We start from the raw sequence: 19,815 nt of genomic DNA, 5'->3' as shown, positions 1-19,815 counted from the left end.
CAACCCAAGTAATTCGATTGTGGATGACAGTCTTTCGTAGAAGTTTCTACGCAATCCATGGTGGAGGGTACATGAGATTCGGCCTGGCCGAACTTACGGCCATATATACTTGTTTTCTATTAGTGTAGAGCTAAGGGGTTGTCGAGCTTGCACGAATGTGCCAGTTTGGTTTTCTTCGATGAAAAGCCATTCTAATCTAATCACTTTGTGAAGAAACAAAATGATCGTGTTTACTTTCAACCAGAACTCAAGCATCGCCGATGGTAATGGTATGGGATGCCATAACGGCCGATGGTCGATCACTGCTGGTCTTCATCGATTGTGGGTTCAAAATAAATACCGAATGTATTGAAGCCCTGGACAGGCAAATATCCAGGATCTCAATCGGTTGGACTTTTGCGTCTGGGGCAATTAGAGAATAAGTTTAGCACTAAAAATACCAATGTGTCGATCATCTCAAGAAGGTCCTTCGCCGGGAATGGGTCAAATTACCGCAGAGCCCTTTATGTGCAGCCTATGATGGCTTTTTTGGCCATATGAAGGCCATAATTCGTACCAAAAGTAGCCACTACCACTAAACGTATGACAATATACAAACATCCTTATATTTTGCATCATTTTACCACACTTACCATTTGGAAATATTCACATAAACTTTGCAAACTACTCAAGTGAAACTAATAACTAAATTTAACTACTGTCGATTTAATAAAAAATAAAATAAAAAGAACAATGAAACCCATAACATTTAATACTATGTACAAATAAATGCTAAAGATAGAATGAATAAAAAATGTTTTTTTTTTTAATGAAGGGTTGCTGTAGAAGGCCAGCTTATGACGATAGAGGTTTTGAATTTGCAATGAACAGGAGAGGGTGCCTCGGAATATGGTTTCCTTAAGGGTGCTCATTCATAAATGAAATTCCAATGAGTATATGTAACTCCTTTAGGTTATCCTCTTGCAATGCTTCAGAGTTGTAATTTTCCTGCAGAGCTGTATTTCCGTTAATAGTTTTAATTGGCCTACAGCGTTGCATTTTGAGTCGGTGGAAAATCCATACTTGATGCAGGTATAAAATTTAAATTTTGATCAATACCCACAAAATACGTGGGTATGTCACCGCGACCCTTGACATAGGTCATGCCACGTTTTGTACATTTGATATTAAAGGTACGTAAAATTTCTGCCGTATCTTCGGTGACTTGTATTTGACCTCGCACCCCAGTGGAATCCATACGAGAAGCCATATTTACAGCATTTCCCCATATATCATAGTGGGGTTTTGATGAACCAACAACACCAGCCATAATGGCACCATTACTGATTCCTGAAAAATGTGCATTGCATGTGAGATTTGTTGTTTTCCAAATGAAATCTATACCATTTTTTTTCTTACCAATTCGTAACATATTATTGTCTCCGGAGCCTTCTTCACATTGTAGATTTTCAACATTAAAATGATGCATTGTCCTCATAAGTTCCAAAGCGAATTGGGCCATTACATGCACCACATTGGATTGGTGGGGTGAACTTATTTTACGATTCTTTGGTTGGCAGATGCCACCCAGTGTATTCGTGTTGTGACCCTCGTATTGACTGGAGGCCCTAGATGTGGAGGGTATTGAACCCATATCGATATCCCGTCTCGAAGGTCTTGCTGTGAAGTATACATGAAATGAGAAGTTAATAAGAGAAAAGAAATCGCGGGCTGTCCATGCCGTCAACGATTATGTCGGCTTAGCTCGAAAAAAAGTGCATCACGTATCTGTTGTAATGCCAGTAAGAAGGGGCTACAGTTTTATATTTCGAATGGCGTGTCATACATTGGGAGACCCCACTTATGACGAAATTTCTCTCGTATCAGGTAATTGTATTTCATATCAGTGAGGGACCACCTTCTCTAAAAAGTGTTAGGGGCGACCAGATACTGATGCGGTCGAGTAGCGCAGCCGACGCCTATTATGTCGTCTCGCCTCATTATGAATCGTTTTTTTAATCCTACACCAAAAAATACACGTTGCTCAGGGGATATGAATAAAATATAGGGTTGTACGATTGGTTGCACAATTTATCTCATAGATGGTCGGATAACTTCAATTTGATTTTGTAACGAATAATTTCCTGCCACCGAAGTTAAGCCGCTAACGTTGTCAAAAATTTAGTCTCAGCAGCCGATGACAATAATGAGTCGCATTCATTCTCCGGCCACGACTTGAGAGACAAGGCTTATGTACCCTGAAATATCGCAGGAGTTTAAGCGTAGATTGCACCAAAGACTCCATGCATACAAGGTTGACATGATAAACGTGATTGACCCAAAGAGGCTTGCATTATGCATAATAACATACTTATATTACTTATATAAGGGCCCGTTTTGTCCGGTACAGATAGAATGTAATGCGCACACAAAAAAAATATCTAATTCAATCACGAAATTAGTTGTTCCAATTATTTTTTTAATTGAAATGTCTTCAATCACAGAAATGATAGTATCAATTAAAAAATTAATTGAAATTCAAGTAAAAAATTAATTGGTCCAATTAAAAAATTAATTGGTACTATTCATATTTGTGATTGATTTTTGTTTTAATTAAACAATTTTTTGAATCAATTATATTTTTAATTGAATATTTTTATACCCTCCACCATAGGATGGGAGTATATTAACTTTGCCATTCCGTTTGTAACACATCGACATATTGCTCTAAGACCCCATAAAGTATATATATTCTGGGCCGTGGTGAAACTCTGAGTCGATCTAAGCATGTCCGTCCGTCCGTCTGTTAAAATCACGCTAACTTCCGAACGAAACAAGCTATCGACTTGAAACTTGGCACAAGTTTTTGTTATTCATGTAGGTCGGATGGTATTGCAAATGGGCCATATCGGTCCCCTTTTACGTATAGCCCCCATATAAACGGACCCCCAAATTTGGCTTGCGGGGACTCTAAGAGAAGCAACTTTCATCCGATCCAGCTGAAATTTGCTACATGGTGTCAGCATATGATCTCTACAAACCATGCAAGAATTGGTCCACATCGGTCAATAATTATATATAGCCCCCATATAAACCGATCCCCCGATTTGGCTTGCGGAGCCTCTAAGAGAAGCAAATTTCATCCGATCCGGCTGAAATTCGGTACATGGTGTTAGTATATGGTCTCTAACAACTATGCAAAAATTGTTTCACATCGATCTATAATTATATATAGCCCCCATATAAACCGATCCCCAGATTTGACCTCCGGAGCCCCTTGGAAGAGCAAAATTCACCCGATCCGGCTGAAATTTGGTACATGGTGATAGGATATGGTCTGTAATAACCATGCAAAAATTGGTTCACATCGATCCATAATTATATATAGCCCCCATATAAACCGATCCCCAGATTTGACCTCCGGAGCCCCTTGGAAGAGCAAAATTCATCTGATTCAGTTTAAATTTTGGTACGTGGTGTTAATATATGGCCTCAAACACCCATGCAAGAATTGGTCGAAATCGGTCCATAATTATATATAGCCCCCATATAAATCGATCCCCAGATTTGACCTCCGGAGCCTCTTGGAAGACCAAAATTCATCTGATTCAGTTGAAATTTGGTACGTGGTGTTAATATATGCCTCAAACACCCATGCAAGAATTGGTCGAAATCGGTCCATAATTATATATAGCCCCCATATAAATCGATCCCCAGATTTGACCTCCGGAGGCCCTTGGAAGAGAAAAATTATTCCGATTCGGTTGATATTTGGTACGTGATGTTAGTATATGGTTTCCAACAACCATGCAGCAATTGGTTCATATCAGTCCATAATTATATATAGCCCCCATACAAACCGATCCCCAGATTTGTCCTCCGGTACATTTTGGAGAAACAAAATTCATCCGATCTGGTTGAAATTTGGTACTTGATGGTAGTATATAATATTTAACAGCCATTCCAAAAGTGGTCCATATCAGTCCATAATCATATATAGCCCCCATATAAACCGATCCCGAGATTTGGTTTTGGAGCCTCTTGGAGGAGCAAATTTCATCCGAGTCAGTTGAAATTTGGTACATTGTGCTAGTATGTAGCCGTTAACAACCATGCCTAACTAGGTCCATATCGGTCTATAGTTATATATAGCCCTCAGATAAATCAATCCCCAATCACACAAAAATGTGTCCATATCAAGTTCATAATTGTATATAGCCCCCATATAAGCGACCCCCATATTTCAATTCTGGCTCTCTACCACGTATGGACTAACTCACAATTTAGAAAACGATGTTAAGAAGTTTTAAGATACCACAACCCAAGTAATTCGATTGTGGATGACAGTCTTTAGTACAAGTTTCTATGCAATCCATGGTGGAGGGAACATAAGATTCGGCCTGGCCGAACTTACGGCCGTATATACTTGTTTAAAACTCAATTAAGATTTTAATTGGACCGATCTCCCGATTTTATTTCTTGGGTTTCTAAAATTCGTAGTTTTTATCAAATTTGCCTGAAATTAGAAATCTAGAGGTATTTAAGGACCACAAATACGTGCGCCAAAAATGGCGTGTATCGGTCCATGTTTTGATATAGCCCCCATATAGACCGATCTCTCGATTTTACTTCTCGGGCTTCTAGAAACCGTAGTTTTTATCAAATTTGCCTGAAATTAGAAATCTAGGGGTATTTTAGGACCATAAAGAGGTGTGCCGAAAATGGTGATTATTGGCCCATGTTTTGGTATAACCCCCATATAGACCGATCTCCCGATACTACTTCTTGAGCTTCTAGAATCCGTAGTTTTTATTCACTTTGCCTGAAATTGGAAATCTAGAGGTATTTTAGAACCATAAGGAGGTGTGTCGAAAATGGTTATTATCGGTCCATGGTTTGGTATATCCCCATATAGACCGATCTCCCGATTTTACTTCTTGGGCTTCTAGAAACCATAGTTTGCCTGAATTGCCTGAAAATTTGGAGGTTTTTAGTACTATAAACAGGTGTGCTGAATATATTGTGCATCGGTACATGTTTTGATATAGCCCCCTTAAAACCCTCCCTCCGATTTGGGATTCTAGAACCGCCATATAGAGCGATGTAGAAGGCGCACTTATCATGAAAATTGCTTGAAACTGAATATGAAATTTCGGGTAAATTTTTTAAATGTATCTTCGGGAAGCGTACTGGTTGAACTGATGTGCTTGGGAGAATATTTGTCATAAAATCCCCTGAAATTCTATATATTATCAAGTAAGCCGCTACGACGAAGAATTTGCAAAGGAAACTATTATATTGATTCATGGTGGTGGGCCCGGCCGAACTTACTGCTGTATATACTTGTTAAAACTCTATTAAGACTTTAATTGGAAACATTTTCGTGAAATTTTTTTCTGTACCTGCATGTCAGCTATATTTATGGTTGTACAATAAATTCAATCAATTGATTGCATTCATTTTGATATCAAACAAGTATATAACATACAGCAGTAAGTTCGGCCGGGCCGAATCTTAAATACACACCACCATGAATCAAAAATTATAGTTTCCTTTAAAATTTCAGGGGGGTTTGATGACAGATATTCTCCCAAGCAGAGCTGTTCAACTTGTACACTTCCCGAAGATAAATTTAAAGATTTAACCTATGCAGACTATATCAGATTTTGGGTTTATAAGAACCATTTTTGTTTGAGTTTTAGAGGAATCATTAACATCTCTTGTAAGTGTGCAAGAAAATGATGAAATAACATCTTGATTGCAAATCTAAAATCTGTAGATTTTCACCCCCCATTATTTAAATGATTACGAGAAGTAAAATATGGAATCCGATACACGTTTTTGTGAGTCTAAAATACAATTTCAGGCAAATCGGATAAAAACTACGGTTTCTAGAAACCCAAGGAGTTAAATCGAGAGATCGATATTAAGGGGCTATACTAAAACATGGACCCACACTCACCGTTTTCGGCACACTTCTTTATGGTCCTAAAATACTTTTAGATTTAAAATTTCAGGACAATTGGATAAAAACTACGGTTTTTAAAATCCCAAACAATAAAATCATTTGTTGCACACCTATTTATAGTTCTAAAAAACCTCAAGATTTTCAATTTAAGGCAAATTGGACAACAATTACGGTTTCTACAAGCCCAAAAAGTAAAATTGGGAAATCGGTCTATATGGGAGCTATTGACCGATACTCACCATTTTCGGCGCTCCTCTTTATGATTTCAAATTTCGTGCAAATTGGAGAAAAACTACGGTTTCTATAAGCCCAAGATATGAAATTTGGAGATCGGTCTATATGGGGGGATATACAAAAACATGGTCCAATACACGCCAATACACATTCGGCACACGTTTTTGTGGTACTACGTTACCTCTAGATTGTCAATTTAAGACAAATTTGATAAAAACTACGGATTCTAGAAGCCCAAGAAGTAATATCGGAAGATCGGTCTATATGGGGGCTACTCCAAAACATGCACCGATACTCACAATTTTTTGCATACCTCTTTATGGTCCTAAAGTAACTATAGATTTCAAATTTCAGCCAAATTGGATAAAAACTACGGATTCTAGAAGCCCAAAAAGTAAAATCGGGAAATCGGTCTATATGGGGGCTATCCCAAAACATGGACCAATACTCACCAATTTCGGCACACCTTTTTATGGTTCCAAAATACCTCTCGATTTTCAATTTGAGGCAAATTGGATAAAAACTACGGATTCTAGAAGCCCAAGAAGTAAAATTGGGAGATCGGTTTATATGGGGGCAATACCAAAACCTGATATAGCCCATCTACGAACTTGACTTGCATGCAGACAAAAGACGAGTTTATGCAAAATTTCAGCACGATTGCTTAATTATTGACACACAACATTATAGACAGAGAGACAGCCAGACATACAGGCAGACAGACGGACATGGTTAGGTCAGGTTAGGTTATGTGGCAGCCCAATGTATCAGGCTCACTTAGACTATTCAGTCCATTGTGATACCACAGTGGTGAACTTCTCTCTTATCACTGAGTGCTGCCCGATTTCATGTTAAGCTCAATGACAAGGGACCTCCTTTTTATAGCCGAGTCCGAACGGCGTTCCACATTCCAGTGACCCCACTTAGAGAAGCTTTGAAACCCTCAGAAATGTCACCAGCATTACTGAGGTGGGATAATCCACCGCTGAAAAACTTTTTGGTGTTCGGTCGTAGCAGGAATCAAACCCACGACCTTGTGTATGCAAGGCGGGCATGCTAACCATTGCACCACCGTGGCTCACGGACATGGTTATATCATCTTAGAATTTCTCCCTGATCAAGAATATATATAGTCGGAAATCGATATTTCGATGTATTACAAACGGAATGACAAACTTATTATACCCCCGTCACCATTCTATGGTGGTGGGTATAAAATCGATTACAAGTTCACGATCATCTAAAACTTACAATTTCTTGCATTGCTATCATAATGACTTCGCCTTCCATTTGGCAGTAGCGATGAGTTACGAAAATTAGTTTGAGTATTAACATATTCGGAGCGTGCCAAATCTAAACCGCATGCCGCCATATAAGTCCAACCAGCAACTTTGATTTTTTCCACTTTGAACATGCCCTCAGATTCGAAATGTTTGAGCTGAAAAGCAATTTTTAAGGAAATAGTTTTTCTCTTCAAACTATTCTTTTGTAGTACTTACCACTTCATCAAAATCGCAAATAATCTCATTTAGAACTCGTAGGCCCACATTATCAATATCGTAATTTTTGATCGTAGCAAACATAACAGCCACATTATCGTATTCTTCGTAATATAGTTCGTTTTTCACCTGTTTAGAAATGTAAAAATCGGCTGGAAATGAACAAAGAAAAATAAAATGAAAAACTCTCACCAAAGTACCCTAGGTTAGGTTAGGTATAGTGACAGCCCGATATTTCAGGCTCTTACACTATTCATTCCATTGTGATATCACAGTGGTGAACTTTTCTCTTCTCAAAGTACTCTGTATTATGGCTGTATTCTTTTAGCACTACATACAATATTTTTATAATCTATCTCATCAGGCCCATGTGTTCCGTGAACAGATAACATTTTGCTCTTGAAATAGTCTTCGAGTTCATATCATATTCCGTCTCTGTGTATATTTATTTCTCGAAGTCAAAACTTTAAAACTTACCAACATGAGATGGTAGAATATTTCGAATTAACAATGAAATGGAAGCATTTGTGACTTTGGCATCATTTTGTTTTCTCTGCAACTGGCGTTTCCAACTAAGGTAAGACAAAAGGAATACAATTTCATAGAAACTATTAAAAATAGCTTTCACATGATATCACTTACTTGTAATCCACTTTCGATATAAATTCCGTTTGGCGGTCCATTAAATGGAAAATGCACAAAGTTATAATTATAACCATGACATGAGAAAATTCCGCTTGTAAATCCACATTTGTAGCTGGACTAGCCTCATAGATGGGAGCATAGCTGACGAAAATAACAATTATATAAATGGCCGAGATTAGAACGCCAACAGTGAACTTCAATATGAAGGGTATACGGGAGAATAGGAACACCATGCATATTGTAAGTTCCAAACTTTCGGTAATGGCCTAAAATACAGAAAAGAAATTCATCGGTTTAGTTAAGTTTCATTTTTATAATATTATTAATTTTTTTTATAATTTTCGTGAAATTTTATAATCTCAAATATAAGTGTTTTGGTACCCGTTTGCAGCTCTCATCTAAAACCAGGTCTATATTAGGGATACAAAACTTTTTGTAAAAAACAAATCGAATTCAAAAATTTGAGCATTCAGGTCGAAAACCTATGTTGTTAGCACCTATATTACCTGTTTATTTTCATAATTCATTATGATTGTAAATATATAAATAAATAAATAAAATTTTGAGCACAATATTGTTTGGGAGAATTTTTTTTAAGCATATAATATTTTTGGGTGCAAAATGCTTCCAAACATATTATATGTTCACATAATAACATATTGTTTTTTTTGAAGACAACATTATTGAATTTGGATGCAAAAATACAAAATGTTTGGAACTTAGACTACCCAAACATATATTGTTTAGACCAATATGCTTTCAAACATATTATATATTGGAAGAGATCAAACATATAAATGTTTGGGCAATACCCAAAAATGTATATGCTTGAAGCAAAATATGTTTGGGAGTATATGTTACAGAAGCGATGTTTTGTGAGGGTGTACCTTTGGATCAAATCGTTAAAAAAAAAAGTATCAAAAGAAAATCATATAATAACTGCGACCAGAAATGAAACAGACGCACGACTTTGAAGTAACTCAAATGTCCCTCGAAATCTCAAGACGGCGAAGGGTAAAAAACAATCTTTCATATAACAGATATATTGAATCGTTGTATTGAAAACAAACAAAAATGTTAGTATATGCTAAGATTTATTTTGAGAATGGGCATTATTTTCTAGAAATAACGAAAATCATTTTTTCATTGATGTATCACTTAAAATTTTGACTTTATAACGACATTTTAGAGTATCGAAAATCATTTGAAAATTTATTTTCACGGAAGAATAGTATATTATTTTTGTAATAAACCTTGACGTCTATTATAGGGTGCCTGATATGTAATGCAATGAAGTAAAGCACTTTATTTTTTCAGGTTTTTGTTTGTTAATCAAATTCGAACGAATCAGTATAGATTTTTTGGGAATTGATAAACTTTATAAAAATTTTATTTATATTGAAAATTTTGTCAAAATATTATTTCTATAGAAAATTTTGTCAAAATAATCTACCAAAATTTAAAGAAATTTTTACCAAAAATCTACACTAATAGAAAAAGTTTCGTTATATTAAAAAAATGTGTCGTTAAAAGTCTGCCAATGAAACGAATTCATTAATACAACGAATTTTTCATTAATATAACGAATTTTCTGCAAATCAACGTAACGTTTCGTACTATTAACGAATATTTTCATTGTATTAATGAAAATGTTTCGTTATATCAATGAACATTTTTCGTTGGCTGACTTATATTGAAATTTTCTTAGAGTGTACCAAATTAAGCAAAAAAAAAACTTATTTTGAAGTTTTTAATCAAAATTTTCTCAAAATTTTATTTCTGTAGAAAATTTTGTCAAGATTCCTATAGAAAATTTTGTCAACATTTTATTTCTACAAATGATTTTATCAAAATTTTATTTCTATAAAAAATTTTGTCAAAATTTTATTTCTATAAAAAATTTTGTCGAAATTTTATTTCTATAAAAGATTTTACTAACATTTTATTTCTACAAAAATTTTGTCAAAACTTTATTTATATATATATATATAACTTTTTCAAAATTTTATTTCTATTTCAAATGCTGTCGAAAGTTTCAGTAGTATAAAATATTTTACCAAAATTGTATTTCTATAGAAAATTTTGTCAAAATTTTATTTCTGCAGAGAATTTTGTCAAAATTTTATTTCTATAGAAAATTTTGTCAACATTTTATTTCTATAGAAAATTTTGCCAAATTTCCGTAAAAGATTTTACCAAAATTTTATTTCTATAAAAAATTTAGTCAAAATTTTATTTCTATAGAAAATTTTATTAAAATTTTATTTCTATAGAAAATTTTGTCAAAATTTTATTTCTATAGATAATTTTGTCAAAATTTTATTTTTATAGAGAATTTTGTCAAAATTTTATTTCTATAGAAAATTTTGCCGAATTTTATTTATATAGAAAATTGTGTCAAAATTTGATTTCCAAAGAAAATGTTGTCCCAATTTTATTTTTTTAGACAATTTAGTCAATATTTTATTTCTATAGAAAATTTTGCCAAATTTTATTTATTATATTTCATGTTAACCTGATACCGAAACAGGCAATTGACGTCCAAATACATTATATCTAATTATACAATTATTTTTCGAGTTGTATCCTGGAAGCCAGTTTCTGTAAGTTGTCACATGTTGTTGTAGTTGACTGTAGAAACAATAAGCATTGTTCGACTATTCACCACTTAGGTGAATTCTAACAAATTAGCTTGCTAAAAATAAATTTCGTGTTGTTGCATTACTATGTAACAAAACGAAATAAAAACAAGTATATACGGCCGTAAGTTCGGCCAGGCCGAAGCTTATGTACCCTCCATCATGGATTCGTAGAAACTTCATCTAAACACTGCCATCCACAATCGAATTACTTAAGTTGCGGTAACGCTTGCCGATGGCGAGGTATCTTAAAACCTCCTAACACCATCTTCTAAATTGTATGTAAGTCCATACGTGGTATATATTAAATCAAACAAGTATATACGGCCGTAAGTTCGGCCAGGCCGAAGCTTATGTACCCTCCATCATGGATTGCGTAGAAACTTCATCTAAACACTGCCATCCATAATCGAATTACTTAAGTTGCGGTAACGCTTGCCGATGGCAAGGTATCTTAAAACCTCCTAACACCATCTTCTAAATTGTATGTAAGTCCATACGTGGTATATATTAAATCAAAAAAGATCGATCCAATACGTATATAATTCAGTTTGACAAAGTAGACATAACATTTTGACAAAATTTTCTACATAATAAAATTTTAACAAAATTTTCTATAGAAATAAAAGTTTCACAAAATTTTCTATAGAAATAAAAATTTTGACAAAATTTTCTATAGAAAGAAAATTTTGACAAAAATTTCTACAGAAATAAAATTTTAACAAAATTTTCTATAGAAATAAACTTTTGACAAAATTTTCTATAGAAATAAAATCTTGGTACATTATTATTGGCTCGAGTGGCAACCATGATTATGAACCGAATAAAATTTGAACAAAATTTTCTATAAAAATAAAATTTTGACAAAATTTTCTATAGAAATAAAATTTTGACAAAATTTTCTATAGAAATAAAAGTTTGACAATGATGAAAATTCTATTATGAACCGAATTAAATTTTAACAAAATTTTCTCCAGAAATAAAATTTTGACAAAATTTTCTATAGAAATAAAATTTTGACAAATTTTTCTATAGAAATAAAATTTTGGTAGATTATTTTTGGCTCTAGTGGCAACCATGATTATGAACCGATATGGACCAATTTTTGTGTGATTGGACCAATTTTCGTATGGTTGTTAGCGACCATATACTAACACCACGTGCCTAATTAGAACCGGATCGGATGAATTTTGCTCCTCCAAGAGGCTCCGGAGGTCAAATCTGGAGAATGTTTTATATGGGGGCTATATACAATTGTGGCACGGTTGTTAAAGATCATATACTAACACCATGTTCCAAATTACAACCGGATTGGATGAAATTTGCTTCTCTTGGAGACTTCGCAAGCCAAATCTGGGGATCGGTTTATATGGGGGCAATATATAATTATGAACCGATGTGGACCAATTTTTGCATGGTTGTTAGAGACCATATACCAACACCATGTACCAAATTTCAGCCGGATCGGATGAAATTTGCTTCTCTTTTAGGCTCCGCAAGCCAAATCTGGGGATCGGTTTATATGGGAACTATATATAATTATGGACCGATGTGGACCAATTTTTGCACGGTTGTTAGAGACCATATACCAATACCATGTACCAAATTTCAGCCGGATCGGATGAAATTTTCTTCTCTCTGAGGCTCCGCAAGCCAAATCTGGGTATCGGTTTATATGGGGGCTATATATAATGATGAACCGATGTGAACCAATTTTTGCATGATTGTTAGAGACCATATACCAACACCATGTACCAAATTTCAGCCGGATCGGATGAAATTTGCTTCTCTTTTAGGCTCCGCAAACCAAATCTGGGGATCGGTTTATATGGGAACTATATATAATTATGGACCGATGTGGACCAATTTTTGCACGGTTGTTAGAGACCATATACCAATACCATGTACCAAATTTCAGTCGGATCGGATGAAATTTTCTTCTCTCTGAGGCTCCGCAAGCCAAATCTGGGGATCGGTTTATATATATAATGATGAACCGATGTGAACCAATTTTTGCATGGTTATTATAGACCATATACCAACACCATATATAGCAAATTTCAGCCGGATCGGATGAAATATGCTTCTGTTAGAGGCTCCACAAGCCAAATCTGAGGGTCCCTTTATATGGGGGCTATACGTAAAAGTGGACCGATATGGCCCATTTTCAATACCATCCGACCTACATCGATAGCAACTACTTGTGCCAAGTTTCAAGTCGATAGCTTGTTTCGTTCGGAAGTTAGCGTGATTTCAACAGACGGACGGATGCTTAGATCGACTCAGAATTTCACCACGACCCAGAATATATATACTTTATGGGGTCTTAGAGCAATATTTCGATGTGTTACAAACGGAATGACAAAGTTAATATACCCCAATCCTATGATGGAGGGTATAATAAGATTAAGGGACTTGTAAGTTATATGAAAAGATGATGTACAGTGGGAGAAAAGATGATTCAATTTGTAAGAGGAAAATTCCCAAATGTTTTCTCCATAAGGAGTTAGCATAAAGGGCCCAAAATCTCTCCCTGCCAGATCTATACTAAAGGCTGTGGAAAGGTTCATTCGCCCGAACCGAAACATGTACAGTCCAGGCGTGTATAAATTTGTATCTGGCGTTTTCTTTTCAATGGCTCTATTAACCATGTTCCTTAATCTATATCTGTCCAAAAAGCTCGAAAAATAATTGTATAATTAGATACAAATTTTATTTCCGTAAAAGATTTTACCAAAATTTTATTTCTATAAAAAATTTAGTCAAAATTTTATTTCTATAGAAAATTTTGTTAAAATTTTATTTCTATAGAAAATTGTGTCAAAATTTTATTTCGATAGAAAATTGTGCCAAAATTTTATTTCTAAAAAAATTGAAGTACCTATTAGTTGGAGAGGAGTATTTTACAAAATTTACCAAAACCGATACTAACTGTGGCAACCGCTATTCCGATCCGGAGATTTGTGCGGTAGAGATTAGAAAATTTGGCCAAAATTTTTTTTCTATAAAAGATTTCACCAAAATTGTGTTTCTATAACAAATGAAGTTGTAGAGGAGTATTTTGTAAAATCTACCAAAACATCAAGAATTACAAATCCACCATCTTTGGTAGAATTCCAGCAACGGTGGCAACCGCTATTGAGATCCGTAGATTTGTTTGAGGCCATTGCGATGATGTTTTCTGTCACTCCGACGTGGATTTCCCCAGCAAAAACTCCTATTACCAGGTATGAGTACAAGTATGCCTGCGCCAAATTGGTAACAACTTCCTCGTACATATATCAGTAGTAATACTTTTACACGGGCATGACATTGGAGGAAAGTACTTCCGTGCAAGCATACAAGCAGTCGAAAAATAAGTACTTCTTCGTAAGCATACCAGCTCTCCAAAAATAATATTTTTACCATAAAGATACCCAAAAAGTACGAACTCACCCCTGTTGTTTTGTAATCCAACACACTATACCACGCTCCACGACATGGATCTATTCAATGATCTTATTTTGTAATATAAATTATGTACTATACAACTTTAGAAAACAAAGGTACATTTTATTGGCAATTTTTTTCTGAAATGTAATTTGGCATTACTTTTCGCTACTATTAACGGTAGAGTCGAACCCGGACCTCAAAATATGATTTTGATTACCGGTATTAATAGAAAGAATCACTTTTTGCCTACACAGGTAAGTTATTATTCTTAAATCCCAGGTAATACTGCAAGTAGTAACTTTTTGATTAGCGGTATTACTGAAAGAATCACTAGTGCTTACCCAGTTTTTGCTGGGTCGAAATCTGGCTTTCATTTTTCCGATAATTTCTGGTGTTTTTATCGTCAACTTTTTGGACGTGATGTAACACTGGTAGAATCACGACAATGGTACGAGAAATAACAGATTTTTAAAGCTGGAGTGCTCTAACGATTACGCTCGACTTCCATCACAAATAAATTTATTATTCGTTGACGGTGTGATCAAAATAAATCCGAATATTATTGTGAATATGTCTTAAGGACAGTATTGAAGCCTTGAGTAAGCAACAATTTCGGCCGCAGGGCATGCACATTTCAATAGAACTCAGGCACGCGTCAACGGAATGACTTAAAAAGGAGACTCCTCGCTTCATTTCTCAATCCGTTGGACTTCTGCGCCTGGGATATTTCAGAGAATAAGGTCGGCATTAAAAAATATCAAAGTGCAGATAATTTTAAAAAGGCGCGACGCTGGCAATATGCCAAACTACCGCAGAATCAATTACGTGCACCATTTGATGGCTTTGTCGGCTATTTGAAGGCAATAATTCGTACAAAAATTAGCCAACTCGAATAAATCTAAACTCATAAAGAAATTTGGCGCTTTACTTTGTTGCATTATATTTCAGCCATTCTGTACTCTTCAACACACAAAAAGCGCTATAGTCATTAGCAAATAAGTAACGCATACAGCCAAGCAGATCTATTTTTAGACCAGATTATAATGTACACACATGCACATTTAAAGGAACTTCGTTTAAAGAAAACACACAACTTTATTTGCAAACCTCTGCTGCTCTGTTCTTTACAAACGATACAACGTGTAATGTAAATTTTTAATATATTCCAAAGCCACCCTTTCGGCTTTGGTTTTATTTAGGACAAATTTGTTTTAAACAAATATTTTTATACCCTGCGCCACACTGTGGAACAGGGTATTATAAGTTCATCTGGGACTCGTGCAATACACTATGGTGTCCCGCAAGGTTCCATTCTAGGTCCGTTGCTTTTTATGTTATATGTCAATGACATTTGCGAATGTGTTCATTTTTCTGAGCTTGGGATCTATGCGGATGACATCCAATTATATAATTCTTCGGATTCTTCTTTGGGTAATTGCATTCGGGAACTTGACGACGATATTGGGCGTATTTCTGTGTGGTGTTACGAGAATAATATATGCTTAAATGTGCGGAAAACTAATTGTGTTTTGTTTCATGGGGCGCGCGATCACTCTGCAAGTATTACGGTACAGAATTCTGTTGTACCTTGTTCTACTTCCGTTTCCTGTTTAGGATTTGAGATTGATTCCGGACTGAGTTTCACGGGTCATATTTCCTCTGTCTGCTCAAAAGTGAATCTGACTCTAAGGAAGTTATATAATATTGATGTTATTCTACCGATTGATGCACGACACAGACTAGCTCAGGCTACTCATGCCGAATATTTTGTATGGACTGGAGGTTTATTCAGGTACTAATGCATCGAACTTACGTAAATTACATTCTTGTTTTCATGGTATTTTAAGATACGTTTATGGCTCACATGCGAGTGATAAATACGACTTCTACTCTTTTCAGTTTTTGGGCTGTTCATTTGACAACTTTTTAAACTTGAGATGCTTGTATTTTTTCTTCTGTGTGGTGAAATTTGGTTCACCACTGTATTTGATGGAGTCAATAACGTTTTTGAATACGACTAGAAATACACAGGTGCTGTTGGATCATTTTCACCATCTTGTCTTTGAGAGATCGTTTTCTGTACGTGTAGCCAGGTTATGGAACTCGCTACCTCACCACCTTAAAAATTTCTCTATTACTCCTTTTACATTTAAAAGGAATTTGTTAAATTATTTATCTACTCTATAATGTAAATATTTATCATCTCACTGACAATTTCAAACTCAATGCGTTTTAATTTCTTGTTTGCTATGTATAAAGGGTTGTGCGTTAGGATTTTAATTTTAAGTTTTTTTTTAGTTTCGTTTTAATTATAAGGTTAAGTTTTTATTTGGAATTCTAGAGCTCTATTGATTGAATTTCTATCAACATGTTGTCCAGAAGGGCGTTGGTTGATTAAATAAATAAATATGTTTGCAACACCCAGAATGAGACGATATAGACACATGGTGTCTTTGGCAAAAATGCTCAGGGTGGGCTTCTGAGTCGATATAGCCATGTCCGTCTGTCCGTGAACACATTTTTTAATCAAAGTCTAGGTCTCAGTTTTAGTCCAATCGACTTCAAATTTGGCACAAGTATGTGTTTTGGCTCAGAATAGAACCCTATTGATTTTGGAAGAAATCGGTTCAGATTTAGATATAGCTCCCATATATATATTTCGCCCGATATGGACTAATACGGTCCCAGAAGCCAGAGTTTTACCCCAATTTGGTTGAAATTATGCACTAGGAGTACACTTAGTAGTGTAGTCAAGTGTGCCAAATTTTATTGAAATCTGGTCCAGATTTTGATATAGCTCCCATATATAGCTTTCGACCGATTTACACTCATAAGACCACAGAGGCCAATTTTTTGCCCCGATTTAGTTGAAATTTTGCACAGGGAGTAGAATTAGCATTGTAGCTATGCGTGCCAAATTTGGTTGAAATTCATATTTAGGTATATCTCCCATATATAGCTTTCGTCCGTTTACACTCATATGACCACAGTGGTCAATCTTTTCCTCCGATTTAATTGATATTTTGCACAGGGAGTAGAATTAGCATTGTAGCTATGCATGTCAAATTTGGTTGAAATCGGTTCAGATTTAGATATAGCTCCCATATACCATATAGCTTTCGCCCGATATACACTCATATGACCACAGAGGCCAATTTTTTGTCCCGATTTAGTACAAATTTTGCACAGGGAGTAGAATTAGCATTGTAGCAATGTGTGTCAAATTTGGTTGAAATCGGTTCAGATTTAGATATATCTCCCATATATAGCTTTCGCCCGATTTACACTCATATGGCCATAGAGGCCAATTTTTAACTCCAATTTAGTTGAAATTTTGCACAGGGAGTAGATTTAGCATTGTAGCTATACGTGCCAAATTTGGTTGAAATCGGTTCAGATTTAGATATAGCTCCCATATATATGTTTTTCTGATTTCGACAAAAATGGTCAAAATGCCAACATTTTCCTTGTAAAATCGCCACTGCTTAGTCGAAAAGTTGTAAAAATGACTCTAATTTTCCTAAACTTCTAATACATATATATCGAGCGATAAATCATAAATAAACTTTTGCGAAGTTTCCTTAAAATTGCTTCAGATTTAAACGATTCCCATATTTTTTTTTACTAACATTGGGTTCCACCCTAGTGCATTAGCCGACTTAAATTTTGAGTCTATAGATTTTGTGGAAGTCTATCAAATTCTGTCCAGATCGAGTGATATTTAAATGTATGTATTTGGGACTAACCTTTATATATAGCCCCCAACATATTTGACGGATGTGATATGGTATCGAAAATTTAAATCTATACAGTGGTGCAGGGTATAATATAGTCGGCACCGCCCGACTTTAGACTTTCCTTACTTGTTTTATGATAAGAATTTGAACTTTTCCCTAGTTAAATTTTAAAGCAGATCAAAGTTACTGTATTCTGACAAGATACACATAAAGAAAAAATATTTTCTTCCCCGACAAAATGTTATAGAAACGAAATTTCACTTTGATGACATACTCAGTAATAATTATCTCTAATAACTCTTCAGTCTAGTCGTTTAGAATTTAAATATTGTCTCAGTATTATGGGTAATGTGATTATACTCACCCAAGGGTTGAATCCCATATCACATGCTTGACCATTTGAGTATTGCTGTAAATTAGTTATATTTTTCGAATCGACATCGGTGAACACGGGCCAATTATTACAATCTAACTAAAATTATTACGGAATCAATTAAAAAAATATTCAAGCTTCATTTTATATATTTCCATTTACCAATTGTATAAATGTCGCTGAACAATGGATTACAATGATCAACAGATAAATGGTAACTCGTGCAGTAATACTACTTTGGACCCGCTTCGAAGCATCAAACAGGAAGAGAACAAATTTATTCTGGGGTTCTGATTGCAGAGTCTCTGCATAAAACATTATCCAGAGTTTCTTAAACCATGCCAGGAAGATCACAATGATCATAAGGACTATATAAACGGCATTTGTGGCCCAGAAATTTGCTGATTGTCTGATATAAGTGAAATAATAAAACGTTAGGAAGAAACAATTTTTTTTATACTTACATTTTATTGATGGATTGTATGGCCATTATTCCTAAAAATATTATGACACCCATGATCACACTGTATTTGAGCATATCATCTGGTTCCTGTAGAAATTGCATTTCCCAACGCCAATCTTTGAAAAATAGTCCAACTGATGTTATATTTCTTCGAAAATTTTGTTCCTCTTGTTCGTCTTGGGTTAGACGTTTCGAGCGATCAAAGCAAAACTTAGAAACCCTTTAAAAAATGTAAAAGAAAATTTTGTCTAAGCAAGCATCCATTATTTGCCAGAAATTCTTTCTCCAGTGATTGAGTGGCCACTTTGTTAAAAATGCAAAAAAATTAACATTTTACACAATTTAAACTAAAATTAGTCTGGTTAGATGTTCTGATCTAATGGACATTCAAGCTTTCAATGCCCAAATACTGAGGGCAAGATTGTTATATCTGTCGCAGAGATGACAGGACAGGGTGCACACTAGTGGTGTGCGCGTGACTGAAATTTCACTAGCACTCACGGACATTCACGAAGCAAAATATTTATTCACGAACGATACGTGTGGTAACCAATCCCACTCACGCATATTCACGAAATGAAAACCAGTACTCACGCACGAACTACTTTTAAAGACTCACATTCACGCACGGTTTACGACAATTTACGTGACTCACGACAAATTCACAAGACTCACGATATTTTCCAAACGGAAATCAGCAAAGGTAACAAAATTCAAAAATGGCATACAGTTAGAGAGCTAAAATAATTTCAGTTAACATACGAATGCGAACAAAATCTTGATTATTTTTGTGAGCGTGATTTTCCAGAAATTTTATTCACGAACCTATTTTACTTCTCACGCACG

General features: G+C 35.0%; 1 protein-coding gene across 5 annotated transcripts in view; it reads right to left on the bottom strand.

Annotated features, from left to right (window-relative positions):
- Window positions 1-685: 685 nt before the first annotated feature.
- The window catches only part of ACXD (Adenylyl cyclase X D), a 78,224-nt gene continuing 59,094 nt past the window's right edge, over window positions 686-19,815 (bottom strand). For all 5 annotated transcript variants that reach the window (XM_075304051.1, XM_075304052.1, XM_075304055.1 and 2 more), the window contains 9 exons: window positions 18,971-19,189; window positions 18,669-18,915; window positions 18,498-18,605; window positions 8,323-8,591; window positions 8,158-8,252; window positions 7,681-7,832; window positions 7,433-7,619; window positions 1,399-1,659; window positions 686-1,329 (listed from right to left, as the gene is read on the bottom strand). In XM_075304051.1, coding sequence (XP_075160166.1) covers window positions 1,025-1,329; window positions 1,399-1,659; window positions 7,433-7,619; window positions 7,681-7,832; window positions 8,158-8,252; window positions 8,323-8,591; window positions 18,498-18,605; window positions 18,669-18,915; window positions 18,971-19,189 — 1,843 coding nt within the window. In that variant the 3' untranslated portion in view covers window positions 686-1,024. The remainder of the gene's footprint in view (window positions 1,330-1,398; window positions 1,660-7,432; window positions 7,620-7,680; window positions 7,833-8,157; window positions 8,253-8,322; window positions 8,592-18,497; window positions 18,606-18,668; window positions 18,916-18,970; window positions 19,190-19,815) is intronic.

The sequence above is a fragment of the Haematobia irritans genome, chromosome 4 (genome assembly GCF_050003625.1).
Source record: "Haematobia irritans isolate KBUSLIRL chromosome 4, ASM5000362v1, whole genome shotgun sequence".
NCBI lineage: Eukaryota > Metazoa > Arthropoda > Insecta > Diptera > Muscidae > Haematobia > Haematobia irritans.
The sequence above is the reverse complement of the archived record's forward strand: the minus strand, read 5'-3'. Positions and strand labels throughout refer to the sequence as shown.